This window comes from Tamandua tetradactyla, chromosome 12 (genome assembly GCF_023851605.1).
Source record: "Tamandua tetradactyla isolate mTamTet1 chromosome 12, mTamTet1.pri, whole genome shotgun sequence".
NCBI classification, from domain to species: Eukaryota; Metazoa; Chordata; class Mammalia; order Pilosa; family Myrmecophagidae; genus Tamandua; species Tamandua tetradactyla.
Window position 1 is genome coordinate 93,688,452 of NC_135338.1, and position 23,701 is coordinate 93,712,152.

At 58.0% G+C, this 23,701-nt stretch overlaps 1 protein-coding gene across 2 annotated transcripts in view; it reads right to left on the reverse strand.

The window, feature by feature from the left end:
* Nucleotides 1-1,916: 1,916 nt before the first annotated feature.
* KLHL25 (kelch like family member 25) overlaps nucleotides 1,917-23,701 on the reverse strand; it is a 40,461-nt gene continuing 18,676 nt past the window's right edge. The window contains exons 2-3 of one of the 2 annotated variants that reach the window (XM_077124135.1): nucleotides 11,436-13,240; nucleotides 1,917-5,120 (exon numbers count right to left, since the gene is read on the reverse strand). In XM_077124135.1, the coding sequence (XP_076980250.1) occupies nucleotides 11,460-13,229 (1,770 nt within the window). In that variant the 5' untranslated portion in view covers nucleotides 13,230-13,240 and the 3' untranslated portion in view covers nucleotides 1,917-5,120; nucleotides 11,436-11,459. Of the gene's footprint in view, nucleotides 5,121-8,890; nucleotides 13,241-23,701 lie in introns of those variants that run through there. The other variant, XM_077124134.1, reaches the window with a different exon arrangement.

Here is a 23,701-nt window from a genome sequence, read left to right on the forward strand (position 1 = left end):
ATGGCCCTTAAGTGGCAGGGACAGCGTGTAGGCCCCATGCTGCTGGAAAGCTGGCGTTGGGCCCCAGGGAGGTAGAAGGTAGGGGCAGGGCTGTTGTCCAGGACGGCTGCTCCCAGCCCCAGGAACTGTGCACCCCCTACCTCCTGCAGGCTGCTCCTGTGGGGCTAGGCGAAGGGCCCCTTCCCTAAATGCACCTCCCTCAGAGCACTGGGAGGGACTGGCCAGCAGGAAAGAGCAGGGGGTTGGAAAGAAAGGAAGAGAACCAGAGAGCAGGGAGCTCCCAATGGGGGAGGGGGTGCTGAGCTCAGCAGGAGTCCTACAGCTGGGCTCACTCCCGCCCCCACCACTGAGCCGAGACCCCCATGGCCACCCTGTCTGGGTGGGCCCTTCAGCACGCTGCAGATCCCCCTGGCCGGACCTTTCCTGGGTCCTGCAGCCCATCTGGGGCAGCCTGTGGACTGCCCAGGAGAATGACTTTAAATGCCCAAAATATCACATACAGGCTCATGAAGGAAACTATCAAATATTAAGACTGTCAAAATGTTAAAAACAACCACCTAATGATATGAAGACTACTATCTGAGCTTCTTTATCGGCATGGTAAGTAACAAGATCGAGCGACTGCTCAAAGTGCAATTTGGAGATGGTAATGAGTTTAGGTGCTATTTTAAGAGATCTGCAGTGACCGTACTGGCAGAGGAAAACATCTGTATAATATAATGTTACATCAAAATATCCACCAAATCCTAGGTGCTGCTGATTCCAGTGGGCTTTTCTGCCTCTATTCCTAACTGTGTCTGCCAGGCTTTAATGAAAATAAAGGTGTGTTGCTTTTCTCTCCACTCAAGGGCACAGACCCCTGGCATTGACCCTTGGATCCCTGTGGCCTCTCCAGGCTTCTTTCTTGACTGTTAATGAGGCAGAGCCGCACCCCAGATCAGAGCCTGAGCAGGTCTCAGTAGTGGGGTGGGGGGCAGTGGGTTTCACCCCAGCAGAGGAGGCCTGCCCTGCCCTAAGAGCCGATGGGGCAGGAAAGCAGAGAGAGGTGAGGCAAAGAAGCCAGGAGCATGTCGTTGGAAAAGAGCACGTCCTAAAGAGCTGCCAAGGCTGGGATGGGACATGGGATGGAGTTTGGAAGCTTCTTATTGGGCAAAACTCACTTCATGATGACCCAGAAGGATCCACAGGGGTCCTCTGCAAGCCACACTGGTAACAAGTGCTTCGTAAAAGGCTCCTTCTTTTCCCACTATGATTTGCAGCTTTGGGTGCTGGGCAAGGGATGGCTGTCATGCGCTATTGGGATTGATGGGTCTGGGCTTGCCTCTCGCCAGCTCCTGGCGGGGAAGGGCTGTTTGGATGCTGGGAGGCCTGGCTGAGGAGCTGCGACAGGGTGGCAGCCTGTGCAGGGAACGCACCTGCCTGGGCAGGCTCCCTGGACAGCCCATGAAACCTCTGTGGTCATCTCGAGATTGGGGTCCTCAGGGACTCCTTGACCCATCACTGATGAGTGGGCTCCTTCTCCCTTCCCAGAGTCAGCAGCTAAGGGACTTGGAACTATGCCTGCTGGGCAGGAGACTGGGAGATCCTGCAATATGCAAGTTGGCTTCAAATCCCAATTCTGCCACAGCAATAATGGTGGCCATTCCTGCCATATCAGGAGTTACCTGGGTGCCAAGTATGGTGTCTAGTGTTGTGAAATATCTCAGGGCCCTCTGTTAGACCTGCCATTATAAGTCCACATTACAGATGGACAAATGCTGGTTCAAAGAAGTCAAAGGATTTTTCCAAGCTCATGAATGTTGGAGAGCTGAGACCCTGGGCCTGCTCAGTAGTAGGAAGGAATAGAAATGCCTTCTTCACAGGTCAGAAGGATTAAACCTACTAATTATGACCAGAGTGCCTCGTCAATAGGCAGCACACAGTAGGGGCTTCCCAAATGCTAGCAGTGTGTACACACACGATGAGGCTCTGGAAAGGGACTGAGGCTCAGCCCGTGTCTGGCTTCAGCAGCCCCCGAAAGGGAAAGGCAGGGGATAATCAGTCTGTATAAGCAGACTCCTTTGCAATCCCAGATCAAGTAGGCAGATGGGGCAGAAGCCATCACTAGTTCCCCTTTTGATATTTCCTAGAGCCCCTGAGTTTCAATGCAGCCTCCCTTGCAGCTGGTATGGCCAAGTTCTAGCCCCAGCAGGTGTGAAGTCACGCATGCAACTTCTGGGTCACGTCCTTAAAGGAGCTTACCCATCTCTTCTGCTCTTCCCTTTCTCCCTGGCTGGAATGTAGATGGGATGGCAGGGGCTGGGGTAGCCACATTAAGACACATAGAGAGATGGAGAGACAGAAGCTTTGCATAGATGACAGAGCAACAAAACAGAAGGAACCTGGGTCAACCCGGGCAACTTCATTGCCCTTAGACTGCTCCAACTCAGATTGTTACAAATGCAAAAGACTCACCTGCCTCCCTATCTTGGCTGTTTTTATAGCTGCCTAACTGGAGGCCAATGCCCTAGCTTCTGATGTGTAGTGTCTGGCACTGGACTGGCTCAGAGGGGAGGTGTTTACCTTCCCCTCCCACCGCCAGCCCCACCCTACTGGGATAAGAATTGGCCTTGTGAAGAGGCCAGGCTGTCTCCCACAACCCCCCACCTGCCTCAGGGTACCCAGAGAGGAGAGGGTACCAGGACTTTTGGAAGATGTATGCACATACTTCTGAGATACCATTCATTCAGTGGTAAGAACTCATCCCCGTTCCTCACCCTGAGGCATCTCTTCACACTCCCCGGTGTATCTGGAGGTCCTGCAGTCCACCCAGAGGCACTGAGGACAGATGCCCCTGCCCCTACGGCTGGCTCATCAGAAGCCCCCGGACCCCGGAACTGCACTGTTAGGATCTGTTTGGCTCTTCCTGCGGTATGGGGTGGGGTGGGGGTATGACTCAAAGGCTAGACCACGTAAACGTGAGCCTCTGTGTTTTCCTGTAGGCAGACACACGAGTTCAGTTTCTAACTGCTACAAAAAGGCTTAAGGAGAGCAGGAAACAAGAGCACTAAGCCTAACTAATGAGAGGGGACCTGCTTGGCCAGGTTGTGCTGAGAGCTGATGGCACCTAAGAAGTTATGCCCATCTTAGTGCACTTCGGTTACTTTTGCACAAATGTCAGCCAGGGGTGCACAATGAGTAGACGTCGTGTCCGCTGGAATGAACGGAATCATTTTCAACTTGGAACTCTGCACTCGGGGTTTGGAGGAGAGGATTACTCTTGGGAGGTGGGGGAGGGCAGGATTCAACACACGACTCAATGTAAAGCCTTCTGTGGCTGAAATCATTTGAGGTTTCTTACCTGGGTGGCCTGGGGGCCGCCTGCCCACTGCCACCTCCCGGAGATGTCGCTGGGGTGGACTCTGAGCTCTGGCTGCTGGGAGCGGGGGAAGGTGGGCAGAAATTGGAGCCTTCCCCACGCCTGGTTCCCGCGCCCAAAGGAGGCTGAGAACTTCCACAAATCTTTTATTAAGTTAGAAAAACAGTGAAAGCAATACAAGTTTCAGGAAAGCACCACCATGAGATCCTTTGTGCTGTGTGAAGTGTGCTTTTCTCGACCAAGCCATTCCCACGGGGGGAGAGCACCCAGGGCAGGGCAGCTCCCGTCGTGTCCGGGACTCCCTGGGACCAGAGCCAGGGGGCTTCAGGTGGCCGAGATGAAGCCCTGACAGCAAAGGAACTGGCCTGAGCTGGGTGGGGTCTCCAAGCCCAGGGCTGGCTTGCTGCTCTCGGGTCCCTCCTCTCCTGTGGAGGGGAAGTTGGGGCTGAACACTGGGCAGCCGCTGGCTTGGGCCTGGCTCCCCAGGCAGGACGTCCTTTAGCAGGGCAGGGGCTCCCCGAGCCGCCGCTCCTCACCCTGCCGAGCAGCGCCCCACAGAAGGTGGCCATGGGGAAACCCAGGGGCGGGGGCACCTGCACAGCCCCTTCTGCAGGTGTTGGGAGCTCACGGCACCTCCTCCACCCCCACAGAGGGGAGAGTGGGGTGTGAGCCCAGAAAGTCGGATGGCCGCTGCGGGAGCCTTGGGTGCTAGGGAGGGAAGGCAGGTCTCCAGAGGGGTTCCCTTGGAACCATCCTTACTTTCCTGATCTCAGGGAGCAGACAGGGGCCTGGGCCAGCGTTACCAGGTGGAAGGCCTTGAGGCCAGAGAGGACCACGGCTGGGGCAAGGGACGGCCGGGCTTGTGGCCTGTGGCTGCCCTGGGGTGGGGGGATGAATCCTGCTGGGGTGGGGTCTGCTGTCCCCAGCCCCCCATCAGCTCCAGGTCCCCCCGAAGGAACTACCCATGCCATTGGCAGAAATGGTGGGCAGTCAGGCGGTGGGCCACGGCTGCCCCTCGGGCAGGGTGATGGGATGTCCCTGGGCACCCACCCCGAGGGCTCCAGGGCTCTGAGTCCTGCTGAGCAGCCCCAGCTCCCTCTGTGTGGCCTGGCACCGAATGCCGTGGCCCGCACTGGATGGGGGTGTGGCTACTGGGGGGACGGGTCCCCAGGTTGATCCCCATCAACCTCGGGGATCTGGTGTCACTTGAAGCCTTGTGTGTGCCACTGAGGTCTCCCTACAGGGTTCCTGCTCCTTAGAAAATCCCTCAATTATCCCCTCGACAGCTCGCTGCTCTCGGGCCTGGTGGACCCAGTTGCCCGGGCGGGGGCACCTCTGTGGGGTGAAGGGATAACCCGAGAGGGCAGCTGTCCCTCCCCACTCTGGGCTGCCCTCCCCCAGCCTGCCCAGGGCGATTCTCTACCGCAGGGGCAGTCAAGCACTCTGCCCGCCCCGGCCCAGTCCAGGACCTGCTGAAACAGATGCACTCCAAGCTCAGCAAACGCCTTCTTCTCCCCGAGGGAGTCCTGGGGTCCTCACCCCTGCAAACCCCCACAGAGCTGAAAAGGCCTCCAGGGTCACCGATGCCGGAGACGGCTTCTCTTCTTTTGCCTAAAGCCGGGAACGGCTCCTGGGGCTGGTGGGGTGGCTCCGGCCCCCGAGCGCCACCCAGGCCCAGCCTGAGCGTCCTACCCTGGCAGACGGTCAAGGCCCCACTGCGACGGCGAAGGCTGCGGCCGTGGGGAAGGGAGGCACGCAGAGCCTGGGGAGGAAAGCGAGAGCATCAGCATCCGCACAGTGCTGCCCTAGTCGGGGACAGAAAGATAAGCCCCGGGCAGGCCTGGGTCTGAGCACCTGGCTCCCGCCGGGCAGCCTCGCAGGCCTGATGGCGCAGGCCCCGGAGCCGGGGCGCCCTCCCCCGGGGACTGGGGCAAGACGCATGGATCCATCCTGTCACTCAAACCCCACGGCCGGGCGCCAGGGCCTGCAGGCACCGTGCCAGGCTCCCAGGAAGACACAGCACAGCAGCTGCCCCATGGACCGTCCTCAGCGGGAGAAACTGCAGATTTGTGCAGGTCAATGTAGTCAATAATTACACACTGCAAATAGTGCTGCTCATTTAAAATAAAAAGTTAATGAGAAATGAAAACCAAAACCCCTATTTTATTTTGGTGGAGGGTGTGGGAAGTAGGATGAAGAAAAAATTCCCTAAGGAGTAGCGGTTAACACAGTTAACACAGGAGTTAGCTAGAGATGGAGCGAACAGGGTCCAGGCAGAAGGAGCAGCATGTGCAAAGGCTCTGACGTGGGAATCGGGCATGTTTGGCAGGCGTGTCAGCACGCTAGGCAGAACTGGCCTGGCCATGGGCTGCACTCAGCGTGCCTGTCCTGCACACGACCACAGTGGGTGCTCGGCATCCAGATTGCAGCCCCAGGCTGGGGGGCACAGCACCAGGCAGGGTAGGCCCTACCTTCAAGGGCTCAGGCCGCAGTGGGCGGCTCTCGGCGGACGCGGGGCGCCCGTTTCACCTGGGTAGTGAGGACACTGTTCTCTGCCCAGATGAGGGCAGGTCCCCAGTGCCTGTGAGGTGCTCCACAGACAACACCTTTGAAGCCATCAGTGAGAAGAGATGTGCTGGTGTGACGATTTCTAAAGCCTAATTCACAGCCACAGCTGGGTGGGCTGTCGGGGAGACAGGTGGGCCAGGAGGGGGGCCCTGGCCAAAGCAGCCACACATGGGCAGATCCCCTTGAGACCAGGCCCACCCCGGGGAGATAACATGGTGCATCCAGGAAGAGGCAGCGGGGGGTGGGGGGGTGGGCAGTAGGGGGGCAGCATTCACTCAGCCCCACAGCTGCCAAATCTCTGGTGGGGAGGGGGGGGCAGTGTTTTCAAACCAGGCTCTCTGGAGTCCTGGTGGGGGGGTGGGAGTGGTCTCCAAAAGGGTTTTCTGGTGCCCCTGCATGTCCCCTGCAGTTTCCACACTCGATTCCACTTTCACTCTGGCGAGCAGTGCAAGGACCACAGACTTCAGGTGGCCCTCCCCCGAGGAGGTGCAGCCGAGTCCGTGGACAAGGGAAGGCCAGATGGTGCCTGCACACTGAGCTGCCCAACATCTCTCGGCAGCTCCGAGACAGAAGGGAGGAGTGAGTCCTCGTGGGCACAGGGCGTCCCGGGCGGCTGAGCTCTCCAGCTAAGCTGCTGACCCTGCCCTCGAGGCAAAAGCAACAGTCTCAGCGAGACAGCAGCTGACAGAAGCTCTGCTGCACTTGCCCTGTGGGCTTCTTGGCTTTACCACTGGGTAAGAGCTACAAACTTAAAGGCGCTTAAATGTAGTTGGAAGTTTGTACACACAGAAGCAACAATGTAATAAACATGACTTCAGCCACCACAGGGGATCCGCCGACCTTTGCTCCTTTAATTGGAGTGTCCGCTACCCCACACCGCCTCTCCAGGCGGTCAGCAAGTTCCTGGGTGCCGAGCAGGGCAGCATGGTCACAGTTCCCACACCTGGGCCCCCAAGTTCTTCAGGCTCCTGCCCTGCAAGAAACTGGGTCCCAGGCCCCCAAATACCCTGATGCTGTCAGACTGCAAACTGGGACCCCTGGCCTGGGCCACCTGGAAGGCTATCCCCAGAGAGGGGCTGTGTCTGGTCCCTCCCCCAACCTAGTTTGCCAGACGCTGGTATGTGGGCCCCTCTGCACCCCTAAACTAAACCTCAAAGCAACCAGTGCCAGAGAGGGGGCCAGAGCCTGCTCTACCCGGTGGAGCACCCGCCCCGGTCTGTTCCAGGGCGCTGGGGGGTGGGGGATGGTGGGTTAGGGAGGTGCCCTGAGGGCAGAGGGCAGAGTGGCCCATGGGCCCCTGTCCTGGCTGCGGGCCTCGGCCTGGCTGCAGGCCTTCTCGGAGGCAGTTCTGTCGGCTGAAGCAGAGCTAATCCTCTGCCTGCAAATGAGTGTGGGGCCAGCAGACCCGACTGCCCAGGCACGCCCCTCTCTGGGAGGTGGTGTAAGGTCTGCCCCGCAGACGGAGGCAAGGCCCAGGCAAGCTGCAGGAAGGACCACAGGTGCAGGGAGGGGCAGACCTGGGCATGGGCCGGCCGGAGCTCCCTGTCCAGCACCCCTCCCACCACAGCAGGCACGGGAAGGTCACTGTCCCGGAGGCCCAGGGCAGCTTTTTACCCCAGCCTCTGGGTCTGTAGCAATTTCCGTCAGGGCAGGACAGAGTGTGGTGAACCATGGTGCAGCTGTGGGGCCCACTAAAGAGTTCAGCCTTCCCGGGGCCGGGATTGCGACACCCAAGGCCCCCTCCCCCACTGTCACCCCAGGGGGTTGGGCCTCAGCAATGCCTGTGGAGAGAAGATAAGCTCTCAGGCAGCCTGGCAGCTGTCCCTGGACACTGGAGAGCTGGGTCAAGCTGCAGGCAGGCAGGGCTGGGGGAGAGGAACGGTGGGGAGGGGAGAGGGGCTGCATCATTACACGGCTTTGTGGAAGTGGGGAAGGAAGTGGGAGACTCAGTGGGAGAGGAGAAAACAGGATACCTGCTGATGTGAGTCCACGTATACTGGGTGACCCAGGGACATGGGCACCCACACTGCCCTGGGGGCCTCCTGTCACCATGGCATTGTCCCCAGGAGTCACAGATCCTGGACAGGAAGCTGGAGCCAGGGGGCTGTACCTGGGAGGACCTGCCGGCATTGTTTGCTTTATGCCCTAGGTGCCCAGTACCCAACGGGCCAAATGCCCAAATGCATGGGCCCGTTCAGGTTTGCAGCCCCAGGTGCCTAACAGCTGTTCACCTAGGACGTCTCCAGAGCTCAGCTGCCATGTCTGTGATGACAATGCCCATGACAAATGGTCTTGGGAGGGTTCGATGTGCTGCGGACTCTGTGTACTCAGCACAGAGCAGGTACATGCTGACCTCAAAATCGGCGGCCAAGAAACTGACCACAGTGGGGATGGATGGGGGTCGCTGTTCCTGGGGGCTGGGCAGGCTGCAGAGTGGGGGGGACAGCTGGCCGGCTCCTGCCTGTGAACAGAAGTGGGGGCTGGAGCCTGGATAGGGTTTTCCAGGCAGAAGGAAGCATGGATGCGAGGCCTGGAGGTGGAGACGCTGGAAAAGGCCACAGGGGCCAGCATGAGCTGGAGACTCAAGCAGGACCCGGCTTGGCTCTGCTGCCCGGCAGGAGGGAAGTGGGACAGCAGAGTCGGGGACGGGGAACTCGAGGGGCGTGGTGGGGGAGAGGGGCAGGCACCGTTCTCTGGCCAGGCATGCTGGACGGCAAGGTGTCAGGAGTGCCGCCACTGTGCTGCCCAGGTGGGGTTCGGTGGCTGGGCGGGGGAGGAGCGGCGGTCAGTGTGCGGGGACCTCTGCTTCTGCCCCTCTTCATTCCGGGCTCCTGCTGACTCGCCTTGGCTCCTCTGCTTTGCCGGCCTCCCTCCTGCTCCCCCCGGAGGGCCGCACCTCAGGCCAGGTCTGCGGCTGGCTGGGTCGTCAGGAGGCTCCTTTTCCAGCTCGATCCTGGAACCGCCACCGCCACCGCGACCCCAGAGCAGCAGCAGCAAGTGGCTGCTTCACTGCCCAGGGGGGCCACAGGGACCTGGGGGGCCAGGCCCTGCTGGCATCTGCTGCCCCCAGGGAGCACCCAGTTCAGACCCCTGTCTTTGAAGAGGCACCCAGGGACTCAGTCAAGGAGGGGCTCTGCAGAGTGTGGGGAAGGGTCCCCCCGTCGGGGAGAAGCCACAGGAGGTGGTGGTCTCTGGCTGAGGAGGAACTGCAGGGCAGGGTCTCTAGTTGGCTGCCGGGGTCTACGAGAAGGAAGTGGCTCAAAGAAGGCAACTGCTAAAGCCTGAAAGAAGCTTGTAGCTCTGAGGCAGACGGGGAGCTGGTGCAGGACTGGGCCTGTGCTGCCGCCTGGGGCCTGCTTGTCGGCAGCGTGTGCAGAGGGCTGGGGGAGGGGCACAGGGAACGAGGCCCACATGGCTCCCAACCTGGCATATGGAAGGTGCCTCCTGGAGGGTGAGGCCTAGGACGGTGGCTGATGGAACTTTCTAGCAGGAGGGGCTGAACTGGGGGCTTCACGAGGCCCCTGCAGCCCAAAGTGCTCATCTAACCATCAGCATCCCCTCCTCGTCCTTGCTGCTTCTTACGAAAGCGGACTCGGAACTGGCACGTCGTGGGCTCTCCTGCCTAAGTGCCATGAGTACTGCAGTTTCTCTTCCAGATGGGAAAGCTCAAGTTGAGGGAGGTTAAGTCACCTGCCCAGGGGCAAGCAGCCAGGAAGAGTCAGGGCTGAGGGCTGCTGCCTGCTTCCTGCCCAGGGCCCTCAGGCAGGGACCGCTGGGAGGGGGCCTCGGAGCTGGGGGTGTGCAGCCTTCGTCAGGGTCCCAGCGAGAGGCAGCAGCAGAGGGGCTGGGGGTCTTCATTCCTCATGGGGCCCCAAGTACCGTGGGGTGAGAACAGGGAGCCAAGGCTGAAATGCCAAACTCCTCTCTGATGCTTATTTCCCCAAGAAATTTGGCAGATCAGATTTTTCTCCCAAAGAGGAATAGAAAGGATTAAAAATAACAAAAACAACAAAACACACATTTCTAAAAAAAATAAAAAGAACAAAGCTGCGTTCCCAGCTTGTCTGAACCCAAAGGCCCTGCCTGTGTTTTCCCGGCATGGCCCTCTGGCTGCCTCTGCCTGCGTGTGCATTCCTTCAGGGGCTCCATGACTCGGAGGGATTGGATTTAAAAGCTGAAACCTCAGATTCCATCTAGTGGCTACCCGGCAAAGCAGGATTGCTTTTGCTTGGGCAGAGCTTTCAGCATTTCATGTCTGCAGGTACCGATGCATGGAGGACATTAATGTTTCAGCGGAGGCTGGTTCCTGTGACTCGGCCAAGATCGAGTCTTCACCCTGGGTGCCCGTGAGTTCAGGCTGCAGGGCCACGGGGGCAGGTGGGAGCCGGGAAGGGTCTTTCTCGGCCTCCGTGGAAGGAAGAAGCACCTCGATGCCCCCCTTCCCCCAGCTACTTACAGCCTCAGGACTCATTCCTCTAGCCCCGCCATCCTGGGACCCTGGGACCTGCCATACCTAGGGGCCGTAAGGACTAAGGACCACCCCGATCTCAGGGTGAGGAGTCTGGAAGGGGGACTAGGGGCTGGGCAGAGGACAGGGCTAGTGACACAGGTCCACAGCCTGGACACAGACCACAGACCCCGACCTCTGGAGCTCCTGCAAAGACAGGGTTGGGACAGCCCCCACCAACCTACTCCACCCTCAGGCCAGCTGCAGGGAGACCCCCTCCCCTGCCTCCCCCCCCAAGACTGGATGGGCCTCCCTCCCATCCTCGTCTTTCCCTCCCCTACTCTACCCACCCGGAGTTCCGGCTTGAGACCCTTCTCCTCTCCTGGCCCCACCCCTACCCCATGGGGCTGTGCCACCCACCTCCCCGTCTTGCCATTGCTGTTTTCACATAATGACGGTGCTGAGGACAAGGAGCAGGGACAGTAATTTGGGAGCCTGCCCTGCCACGAGTCCCATTCTGAGGGCCCGGGAGGGAGGGACCCTCCACTTCACCTGGATGCCACGCTTTGGGGTGGGGTGGGGCATCTGTCCACCTCACCGAGGGGCAGGAGGCAGGAGTCCCTCACACACCAGTGAGCATGTGGGGAGCCCCAGGAGGGGCAGGATTCAGACCCCGGCTGCCTGGCCCTGGCACCCCCCCAGAGGTCCCTGTGTCTCCTGGCACCCACGTGGGGATGCTGCACCCCTCACCTCGCTCTTGCTCATGGTAACCCGGGTGTGGCTCTCACCGTGGCTGTACACTGGCTTCACCTGGGGGCTTTGGCGCCACCCGGGCCCCTCCTGGAGACTCTGGGTAGGATTTCTAAACAGTCTCCCGGAGGTTCTAATGTGTGCAACTGAGGTTAGGAGAGGCTCAGGACGTGCTCCAGGCCGCCTGCAAGTAAGAGGCAGGGGCAGGATTGGCCCCAGGGGGGTGGCAGGAGCCCACCTGGCCTTCTCTGGGAGACATGGGTGCCTTCACCTGGGGTGGGGTGGCGAAGAGGTGCGTCCCCACCGTCTCACCTGACTGGGGCCCGCAGGTGCGCCTCAGGCAGGCAGGTGCTTCCAGGTGCTGACGAAGGCGGTGGGGATGAGCGAGTAGGGCACGGTGGTGACGCAGTTCCAGGTTTCTGAGACGGGGTCGTAGCAGTCCAGGCTCTTGCACCGCTGGGTTCCGAAGTAGCCCCCCACCACGTAGAGCTTGTTGCCCGCAGCCAGGGCGTGGCAGGACATGCGCTTGGCGGTCATGTCACCGATGCGCGTCCACTGGGTGGTCTCGCAGTCGAAGCGGTAGGCGGAGGCCGCGGTGAACTCTGTGTCGCCCCCCATGATGAAGATCTGGCTGCCCAGCACGGCGGCCGCAGTGTAGCGCCATGGCTGGGGGCACTCGGCCTTGATGGTCCAGCGGTTCTCCGAGGGCTCGTAGCACTGGACTTTGGACACCATGTCCCGGTGGATGCTGGTGCCCCCGAAAACAAACAGCTTCAGCTTGGCGCTCACCACGGCGGCGTTGCTGACGCCGTCCCTCAGCGGGGACACCATCATCCACTTGTTGGCCCCGGGGTCGTACTTCTCCACCTGCTTCAAGGACACCGAGGGGGAGGCCGGGAAGACGCCGGCCAGGGAGGTGTGGCCGCCCACCACGTACAGGCAGTTCTCCAGCTCGGCCGAGCCGTGGCCGAAGCGGGCGATGAGCATGGGCGCCGCCTTGGACCACGCCTCGTGGACGGTGTCGTACACCCAGACGTCCTTGGACACGCCGTTCTCAGAGCCCCGGCCGCCCGTCACGTACACCTTGCAGCCGATGGCCGAGGCGCTGAACTCCTTGCGGGGGCTGGGCAGGTCCGCCTTGGGGATGATCTCCTTGGCCTGGTGGTCCACCTGGTAGATCTTGTCGCACATGAAGGTCTGGCCGCCCAGGATGAGCAGCGTGTGGCCGGCCTTGCGCGGCCGGGCGCAGGGGCTGGTCACCACCCCGTCGTTGCGCAGGATCTGGGCCTTGCAGCGGAGGGCCTCGTCAACGATGAGCTGGGCGCGGGCGTCCCCCGCCAGGAGGGCCTCGCCAGACATGGCGTCCTTCAGGCTGTCCGACGGCAGCAGGGCCAGCCGCACGGCCCGGAGCAGCTCGGGCAGGTGGGCCTGGCGCTGCTCCAAGTCGTGCTTGGCCCACTGCAGCACGGCCTCCAGGACCACCCGCTCGTCCTCGGCCTCCAGCTCGTCGCTGGAGATGAGGTTCAGCAGCATGTCCTTGGACAGGCCATTGAAGTCCTCGCTCTGGCGCACGGCCTCGAAGTGCCCCAGGCACATGCGCCAGGCGAGCTCGTGCAGCCGGCGACACTGGTGGGCGTCCGAGAGCAGCAGCATGCCCAGGCAGTTGGAGGGGAGGAGGTTCTTCTCGAGGAACTCCGCGGCCGCGTCGCGCACGTCGTGGAACTGCAGCATGTCGCCTGCCTCCAGCAGCGACTCCGCGTTCTCCTCATTGAGGACGATGCGCGAGGAGTAGGCGAAGTCCAGCAGCAGCTCCAGCACCTCGGGGTGCAGGTTGTCCTGGAAATTGACCGTGTCGTCGCGGCTCTCCCGCAGGCCGTGGCTGAACATGGCCTCGAAGTAGCGGCTGGAGGCGGCCAGCACGGCGCGGTGGCAGGGGAAGGCGCGGTCGCCGGCCCAGAGCGTGACGTCGGTGAACATGCGGTGCTTGCGCAGCGTGTTGAGGTGCGCCAGCACGCAGTCAGGGTGCGATGCCTTGTGGAAGAGCGTGATGTTCATGGAGCCCGTGCTGCCCCGCGACTTGCGGGTCTCGTGGACGCTGACCGACATGGCGAGCCCACCTGCGGGAGACAGGGGCCCACGGTGAGCGCGTGGGGGCAGGCCCTGGCGCCCCGGCCCCCCCCCCCCCCCCCCCCCCCCCCCCCCGCCCAGGCCCCCTCTCAGCTAGGCAATGCCAGGCCGGCTCCCTCCCCCTCCACCGCCTCCCCATGCAAACGACAGCAGGTGGACTCATCCCGCCTTTCAGAAGCTGGGTTTGTCCTAGTCAATTTGGTCCAGCTCTGGAACCAAACGTCCTCGAGGGTCTGGAGGACACTGCCCTCCAAGGTTCTGGAAAGATGCAAAGGGCGCCCTGAGCAGGCCATGCCCAGGGGAGAGCTGCACCAGGCAGCATCTACACCCACCACGCTGCACCCTAAGAACAGCACTCTGGAGAGGCTCTGTCGCTAAGCCACTAACAGGTGGGGAGGCCAAGGTCGGCGAGGCAAGCAGCTGCCCAGAGGGAGGCCCAACCCTGACCTCTGCCGGCCAAGGAGGCGCCGCTTCCTACGGGTTCTCTGCAGAGCCTCTGAAACAGGGACCTGCACAGCCCCCTGTCCCAAAGCTCCCACCCCACTCTGCTCCCAGCATGTCCTGAGCTGGGTCCCGGCAGTGCTGCCGACCCCTGACCCTCAGAGAGGGCAGCGCTCAGTGCAGGAAGTTCCAAGACCAGGGCTCTCCAGCGGCCTCTGCACTCGGCTGGGACAAGCGTTCAGAGGCCGGACCGATGGACCAGGACGCCGGCCCACAGGCCACCCGGCTCTGTTTGAAGGTCCCAACAGGAAGCCAAGACAAAGCCCAGAACAGTGGGATGGCAAGACACGTGGACAGCTGAACCCCTCAGGTCTGCCTCAAGCAAAGCCACTGGAAAGCGCAGGGCTGAGGGCGTTGGAGGAGGCGCCTGGCCTGCCCTGCGCAGTGCCCCTGGGGCTGAGGGGACCTGAGCATTTTCAGTCCAGCCAACGGCACGACCTATGGCCACATTTCACAGCCACAGAAACAGGGCTCAGCCAACAGGCAGGCAAAGTCACAGCTCAGAAAAACAGTGGCCAAAAGCAAACCGTGCTCCAGCCTCCCAACCCCCAGAAAACTTGTGCTGCCTTCATCTGTGGGTAATGAGGCAAAAAACAAAAAAAGAGAACAAAGAAAAAAAGGTAAGTCTTTTTCATTTTTAAAAATCTGTAACTCTCCCCATTCTCTGCCTTGAATCAATTTTCTACTTGAGCAATAATCTGGTAAAGGAAGGAAGCAATTTCATGCAACGAAATTTTAGACTCGTGCCTGATTGCATGGCTCGCTGTCCCTGTCTCTCCTTCCCTGGCGAGGAAGCAAAGAAACTGCAGTCCAGCGTGGTCAGCGCTGCTTGGGCTGTGCCTCGCTCCACCTGTCCCCAAGCTGAGGGGACCACCCTGCCTAGGGGTCTGCAGGGAGCGGCCGCCCTCATCTTTCCAGCAGCTCTGCACAAGCTGGGGGTGGGGGTGGGGATGGCATGGCAGGGGTTGCTCGCACAGTGCCCCGGGCCCACACTGGACTCAGTGGTCCCAGCTCTGCCTCTGCCTGGGCCCCTCTCCCCCTCCTCTGGGCCCCACTTTTCTCTTCTGTGAAGTGAGATCCTTACCTGGCTCACTCCTCCCCGACCCACAAGTTAATGGGGAAGTATCTACCGAGTGCCTCCTCTGAGCCAGGCCCTGGGACTGGATGTCCAGGTCACAGCAAGGGAGAGGCAGCGCCGACCTGGTCACGGAGGCAGCCGGGCCGAGCACTGCTGCCCAACCTGAATCTGAGTCCCTGCAAACCGTTTCCTCAAATCACCCAGTGATTGCGGCATCATCATCCGGCTTCCACCTCCGCCCCGTGGCCGTCTGTCCATCTGGTGACTCAGTCCCGTCCCCTCCCCACCTACACCCATGGTGCCTGCAGAGGAGGTGACACCTCTGACCCACACGCCACACGGGGGACATGGCACGAAGCCTCAAATCCAAGTCAGGTCCTGGACTCCAAGGCCCTCTCAGGCCTTGGGTCCATTCTGGAAGACTGGCTCAGAGGGCTGCTGCTGCCTTAATGGGGCAGGGAACAGCTGGCAACACCCTCAGCTCTCAGCATGGTGGGCCCCAGGCTGGCCCCTGCTTGTGGGGCAGGGGAAGCTGCCTGGGGTGCGGGCTGTGCAGGGGTGGGGCTCTATGTTCACAGAGTACGCTTGGTGCTGATTTTGGCCTGGCCACTGGCCCAGCTCTGGGGCCCTAGGGCTGCTTATTTGGCACTGGCTTTGGAGAGGTCACCACTTCACTCCATTCTCAGGGCAAACTTGGCTGTGCTATTTGGATGTGCCTTGCTTTTTGGTGCTCTCTCGGTGTCTTAAGTTTCCCAGCTGCTTAAACAAATGCCATACAATGGAATTGAATGGCTCATCGTTTTGAAGATAAGAGGAGTCCAAACCGAGGCATCAACAAGGCGATGCTTTCTCTCCCAAAACTGTGGGGCTCTGGGGCTGGTTCACGGTGACCCTTGGTCCTGGCTTTTCTGCCACCCGGCGGTGCACACTGCAGCATCTTCTCCTTTCTCTTCTGGGGCTCCGCTGACTTCCAGCCTCTGGCTGTGCCAGTGGCTTCTCTCAGTGTCCAATTTCCACTGCTTGTGAGGACTTCAGCCACACTAATACGGTCAAACGTCCTACTTACAAAGGGCTCACACCCACAGGGCCAGGGTTGGGACCTGAACGTGCCTTTTGTGGGGGACGTGATTCAATCCCCATGGTCTGCTCTCTGGACCCCAAAAACACATGTTCTTCTTACATGCAAAATACATTCATTCTGTCTCAGTATTCCAAAACCTTAAGTCACTTCAATGACAATGCTAGGCAAGTATGAAGTCTCATTAGAGTTAGTTATGAATAAAAATCCATCAGTTAGGATTCTGAGGTGTTGGCAAGGCAATGCTTTCTTGCTGAAGGCTGTGGCTTGCGGGGGCTGGCTGCCCTGGCGGCACGTCCCCTTCCCCCTCAGGGTTCCGCTGACTTCCCACTTCTGGGCACTCCCCGGGTTTCTTCTCAGGGCCCAACTGCCTTTGCTTCTCAGGATCAGCCATGTGGGCTAAGACCCACCTCACGGGGGCCGGGCACACCCCGACTAATACCAGCTTCCAAGTTCACATCCACAGGACCTGAACATGCCTTCTGTGGGGGCGCCACGCAATCCCCAACACTCAGTCTTTGAGTCTTGGTCCCATCCACAACCCCCTCAAGAGGGGGTCCCCAGCTGGATCCCTCGCAGGGTGGCCCTGGTAACAAAACACCCCAAGTGGAGACCAGGAAGAGTATGGACCTGGGACACTGTGGGGATGGGCACCGCCCAAGCCAGAAAGCCTGCAAGGTAACCTGTTGGGTGGAGAGCCCTGTTCACCCCTGAGTGACCATGGGGGCTGTAAAATGCTTGGAGGTCTGATCATGACCTCCACTCCAGCACATCCAAAAGAGCACTTGTGGCACTTTCCCTAACCTGCTCCCCTCAGACCTGCCCACACAGGGACCAGCACAACTTTCTCCTGGCTGCTCAAACCAAATGCCCAGGGCCTCCTGACCCCCTGACCCCCTCCCACCTCCCAGCAAGTCTTGTGGACTCCATCTCCCAGATGGATCCTGGACCTGACCCTTCCCACCATCTCCCCTGCTCCCACTGCTGTCCTATCACTCCCCTCACCAGCTTCCTGCTCCTTCTTTTGCCCTCCCGGGATGTGTCCTCCACTTGGAGGCCACAGCCATCTTGTAAAAAGCATCAACCAGACCACATCATGCCCCAGCCCAAAATCCTGCAGAGACCTTCCAATACCCTTGGTCAAACCCTAATGACCTCACTGTGGCTTCCAGGTACCCACGTGCACTGACCCTACCCTCTTGTCTGGTCTCCTGCCCCTCTCCAGCTGTCGTGCCCCTCTCCACCTGCACGTGCCCCTCTGCACCTGCTCGGTGCCCCTCTGCACTCACTCATGCCCCTCTGCACCTGCTCGGTGCCCCTCTGCACCCGCTCATGCCCCTCTGTCCCTGCTCGGTGCCCCTCTGCACCCACTCATGCCCCTCTCCACCCGCTCGTACCCCTCTCCACCTGCTCATGCCCCTCTCCACCTGCACGTGCCCCTCTGCACCCGCTCATGCCCCTCTGTACCCGCTCGTGCCCCTCTCCACCTGCTCGTGCCCATCTCCACCTGCTCGTGCCCCTCTCCACCTGCTCGTGCCCCTCTCCACCTCCTCATTCCCGTCAAGCTTCAGGGCCACTCCACCTGCTGTTCCCTCTGCCTGGCTCACAGATTTCACTCAAGCCTCAGCCTTCCTGGCCTCTCCAGATATACCACCCACAGCATCACCATCCCAGATAGGATACATTTATTTGAGTACTGTCTCCCTGACTGGAAGGGAAGCCCCATGAAGGCAGGGGCCATGTGGGAAGCTCACAGGCGTAGCCTCAGTCCCAGGCATGGGACCTGGCACACAGCAGGCACTCAGCAGTGTGTTCACAGAATGAGCCTTTCTCCATGTTCTAGTTTGCTAGCTGCTGGAATGCAACACACCAGAGACGGATTGGCTTTCAATAAAAGGGAATTTATTTAGTTGACGTATAGTTCTTCAGAGGAAAGGCAGCTAACTTTCAGCAGAGGTTCTTTCTTATGTGGGAAGGCACAGGGCGATCTCTGCTGGCCTTCGCTCCAGGCCCCTGGGTTCCAACAACTTTCCCCGGGGTGATTCCTTTCTGTATCTCCAAAGGCTTGGGCTGAGCTGCAAGTGCTGAGATGAGGTTTGCTGAGCTGCTTGGGCTGTGCTACGTTGAGCTCTCTCATTTAGGCACCAGCCAATTAAACCAAACATCATTTATTGCAGCATGCATGCCTCCTAGCCAACTGCAGATGTAATCAGAAACAGATGAGGTTTACATGCCATTGACTCATGTCCACAGCAATAGATCTAGACACCTTTACCTGGCCAAGCTGACAACTGAATCTAACTACCACACCTCATGAGGAAGCTGCAGAGACACAAAAAATGCACAAAACTCATCTTCAACATCTAACCCATCTGACCTGGCCGCTTTCCTGAACCAGAGAAGATAGAGGCTGAGATGGTGGTGAGACGCTGGCACCTGCTCCCTGGGCGCCTCTGGTAGACAGCCACTGTTTAGCTGTAGCCAGCAGGACGTCCCTCCTGGCATAACACCCTGACCATCTTCCAGAAACCACCTCTACTGGGCTTGGTCCAGGTGGTTGAGATGCTGAACTCTGGGAAGGGTGTCTGGCCCCGGCTGGCCAAAGCAGCCAACTCTTGTGCCAAAGGGATTGGTTCAGGAGCAGCTGCAACCCAGACCTGGCCCTGCAGCCAGGTGCACCCTCCCCGGCTGCTCCCTGCCCCAAACCCAAGATGGGCCAGTGAGACTCAATTCTAGAACAGTTACTGGGCTTGCTGGGGATGAAGCAGGTTCTTTCCCCAGGGCTGCTGAGAGGACCAGCTGGAGGCTCAGAGAGAGAGTAGATATGGCCTGCTACCACTATGAAGGCGGACTTGCCTAAGCTGGGAGCCAACGCAAAGGAAGGAGAGTGGAGCTTTGCCTTCGCCAGGCCCTTGGCGCTGGGCCTGAGGCCAGTGTGCCCCTAGATATCTGGTTTTATGAGCCAGTGAGCCCTGCTTTTTGCTCGGGCTTGTCTGGAGTTTCTGTCACTTGCCACTAAGGTTTCTGACTAATACAATGGCTACTTAGCCTTAGGGATCCCCAAATGATAAAGGGCCTTAGCTGTGAGACCCCTCCCACCCTTTCCACGGTGCACCTGGCTGCACGGCCAGGGAGCCCATCCAGACCACACAACTCGTTTGATAACCTAAGCATCATCCCGGGCTTTGATGGATTTAAGATATATAATGTAACTGCATGACACTGCAGTGCTAGAGTCCAGCAATTCACCATCCTGCTAAGCGGTATTGACCCACCACACCACTCTGTGTGGCCCTGGCACTGCAGCCAGGCAGTTCTCACCTACAGAGAAATGGTTGAAACACACAAATAACATGCCCAGCTTGCTTCTCTCATCATCCTTGGAAGGTTAACACATGGGAGCAAAGCAGCCACGAGGTAAGATCTCCCGAAAAGAATTTGCCATACTCAGAGAAGATTCCGTTGACTAAAAACTAAAGACCTCCCTCCATTCTTCTAGAAAAATGAATCAGAGGTAAGGCAGCCATTCTGGTGTCCTCTCTGGAAGGCGCAACTCCATCTGGTTGTGGCTCCAATCCCCCCTGCCCACCTTGACCACCAGCCAGGGGTCAGCGATCTCCAAAACGAGGCTGTCAACTCCGCCAGTCTCCACTAGAGGCCACCAGCGGGCACAGTGGGCACAGGGCTCAGCTGGAGCTGACCCTGGTCTTCCTGGTTCCCAGGTTTCAATGCCCACTCCCACCACCCCCACCGGGAACCCAGGGCTCCGGCCACACACGGTGCGTCCGGTCTCGCGGCTAACAGGAAGCACCTTTGGAAGGTTAGAAAGACCAATCCTTCCAATGGGCAGCCCTGGGCCGGGCTCAGGCTGGGGGGACCTCCAGGCTGGGTTTCAGGTCACAGCCCTGCCCCGCCCCGGTTGGTCGGAGGGAAGATTCTGGCGACAATGGAAACACAGAGCTGCAAGAGCCTCAAGGTGTCCCTTTGCCCCAGCCCCTTGGTCCTGACCCAGAGAGTCACATAGACGCTCCGCAACCAGCTGACTCTGACCAAGTCCTTCCAGGACACCAAGGAAAGCGCTGGGAACTTCACCTGCTTATCTCATTTCACGTTCCCATATTCATTACACAGAGGAGGAAACAGGGTCAAGGCTGCTCTGGAACTCGGGCTGGGTGCAGACTCTGAGGTCTGAACACCTGCGCGGAGGAAGAGGAAGGCGGCTGCGGGGTAGGAAGGGCCCAGGGCAGGAAGGACGGCGGACGGTGGGTTCCCTCCCTCTGCTTTCTCCCGAGGACCGTAAGGCAGGCTCGCCGCTCTGCTTTCAGCAAGGCTGTGCAGGCGCCTGCCACACACCACCCCGGGGCTGGGGCTCAGGCGGGCCCTGGAAACCCCGGGAGAATGAATCCCAGGGAGCGGGGGGATTGGCTTAGAGGCTCTGTCACCTGGGCGCCCTCCCACATCTCTCCTGCAACCACTTCCATCAATGGGGACAAAACAATGAGGCAGGGGAACGAGAGGGCCGGCCACTGTGCTCCTCCGTTCCTGAATGATCCCCATGAGCCACGTCCAGGCCCATCGGGGGTGGTGGACGGAAGAGCTGGAGCTCCTGGCCTCAGGGGGCCTGCCCTCGGGAGTGGGGGCATGGGGTGGACAGACCATAAAAGAGTAAGCAGATCTAAGAACAGGTGACTTTAACTTCGTGTAAGCTCTATGAGGGAAATATAAGACCCAGGGACTACAGAGTGACCAGGGAAGGGTGGGCTCCTTTAGCTCGTCGTGTCAGAAAGGGCCTCTAGGGAGGGGCATCTGAGCTGAAACGGAAATGCTGAGTTGGAGCCTTTATGAAAAGGAGAGTTCCGGTGGCAGAAACGATGAGTGCCAAGGCTGGGTAGAAATGAGGTTGGAATGTTCAGGCAGAGGACACCCAGGACAGGACCCCAGGGTGAGGGTGGGGGCGGGGACCATGGAGCAGGTTAAAGAAGGCCACAAATTCCCTGCTGTGCCTCCCATCAGGTGGGGTGCATGTCCTCCCCCTTGAATCTGAGCAAGTTCTGTGACTTCTCCAGTCAGCAGAAGAGAACCGAGCGTCACTGCGCCTTTTCTGAATCTTTAGTGACTGGCTCTTGAAACACTCCAGGGAAGCCAGCCACAAGGCAAGAAGTCAGCTAATCCCAAGACCACCATGCTGGGAGGGAACTCGAGCTGCCACGTGGAAGGAGAGAGACCTGTGCCAGACATCTTGGTGCAGGTGCTAGATGCGGAGTGAGGACTCCCCCTGGACATTCCCGACCCAGCAGATTTGGGGTGGAAACAGGCCTACTGACTGCAATGGTTACATGCCACCCGATCTAAAACCCTGCTTAAGCACCTGCTGGATGCTAGCCTAAACATGGTCTGGTTTCTTCACCGTAAAGCGATGAAAAAACAGCACCTCCAAGAAACATGTTGTATAAGACCCACTTTCAAATGTTCAAAAAGTATACAAATAGACAGAATGATACAGCAAAGGAGGCAAAATGTTAAAACTGCTGGAACTCGGCATGGGGGAGTTTTGTTAGTTTTCTATATGGATTTTGTATTAGTTTTGCAACTGTTCTGTAAGTTTGAAATTATTTCAAAATTAAAAGTTGCCCTAAGGGGGTGCAAGGGTAGTTCAGTGGTAGAATTTTCGCCTGCCATGTAGGAGACGGGGGTTCGATTCCCAGTCCATGCACTTCCCAAACAAACAAGCAAACAAACAAAAAATCAGCAAATGGTGCTGCAATTAGGGGATACTCACATGGAAAAAGAATAAAATGTGACCCCGCCATACAGCATATAAAAAAGTTAGCCTACCTACTTTATAGAGTTCTTGTGAGGAATAAACAGATGAATAAGCAAACTGTGGTCTATCCATATGACACAATATTAATTCAGCTGTAAGAAGGAATGACGTCCTGAAACATGCAACATGGGTGAACCTTGAAGACATTATATAAGTGAAATAAATCAGAAACAAAAAGACAAATATTGTATGATCTCACTGATATGAGCTAATTATAATATATAAACTCAAAGACATAAAATCTAGATTATAGGCTGCCACGATACTGAGTGAAACTAAAGAATGGGGAGTGAATGCTAACTATGTGCAGAGTGATTAACTAGGTTGAACATAAATGTTTGGGAATGGACAGAGGCGATGGCAGCACTTTATTGTGAGAATAACCAATGATGCTGGATGGCGTGAGGGTGGTGGAGAGGGGGAGTTTAGAGTCACGTGTGCCACCAGAAGGAGATGGAGGTTAAGAAACGGGGCGTATAACAGTGCATCCTGTGGAGGACGATGACGGTGAGTCACTGTACAAATACAAGAAGTTCTTTCAGGAATTAGAACTAATGTGTGACACTACTGCAAGGAGTTAATAGAGGGTATGTGGGAAAAGTACCTATTGCAAACTCTGGGCTACAGTGAGCTGTAATATTTTAATATTCTTTCATCACAGTAACAGATGTGCCACACCAATACATCAGTAACAGGGAGGGATAAGGGGAAAGGGAAGATTTTTTTTGATTATTTCATTTCTGGAATAAGAAAAATGTTCTGAGACTGATCATGGGGACGAATGCACAACTATGTGATGATAAGTGTGAGACAGTGATTGCACACTTCGGGTGGTTTGTATGTGCCTAAGCATATCTCAATAAAACTGCATTAAAAAAATGCCTGTTTTATAAGGTTGTCGTGAGGAATAAACGAGACGATAAATGAAAAGCACTTAAACAGCGCTGCATGGATCCCAGACTGGCTGTTAATATTTTATTGCTGTTGCCAGCATCACAAAATAAAGATCCTAACTCCACCTCTGACCTCTACATTGAAGACGGGGATTTTCACTGCTATTCATTTTAAGTTTGAATTTTTAATGAGCAGGGTTTTTTTAATACATATATAATCTGAAAAAACACTAAAGGTTTTGTCGTGTCTGCTGGGTCTGGGTCTCTATGGAAATCGTTACAACAAACGACCTTTGTGATGATATCTAACATTGCGAAGGGGGCGCGCCATTGTGGGCTGCAACAACTGCCCACAAGGGGCATTTCCTGGACCAGCACAGGCTAAAACTTTGTGCCCAGCCCCCCGTTTGTGATGGTGACATTTAAATCAGGAAGGCCTCAGGGTACAGGACTGTCCACCTTTTAGATTTTTCAAATGGAAAACAAACTGAGCATCCTTAGTAAGCAGACACATCTAATTGTTAACTGACAGTGAAATGGGCGTGACCACGGGCACTGAAACACAGACCATTCTAGAGACGAGGGGATGATCAGACAACGCATTCCCCAAATGCTTCTGCCTTTGTATCTACCTATTTAATAGTACTGATGTCCCCTGTGGCTAATTTAAAATGCCACTGATTAAGAATCTCTACTGTTTTCTGTGCATGCATTTATTTATGCTCTGGCTGTTTTTCAGCTGCTTACTGTGAAAAGGACTCAAACCTGCAGTCAGGTTGCCAAGGACAGTTTAAACACGCCTTCTGGTCTCGGGGTCAGCCTGCTGGGGGGCACCTGGCCCAGCCCCAGACCCTCTACAAGGCAGTGAAAAGGTGGCTTGGGAAGGGGCAAAGATACGCGGGCCACACACTGCTTAGTAATAAGCTTCTCTCAGCACGACCCTTGGGTCCCTGACTCAAACGGCCTCTGGGAAGGGTGTGTTGGCCCCACCTGCCCGAGCCCACCCCACAGCTCCTCCACCCCCTGCACACATTCCACAGCCCTCCTGGCATCCCACCAGACAACCTGGCTCACAAA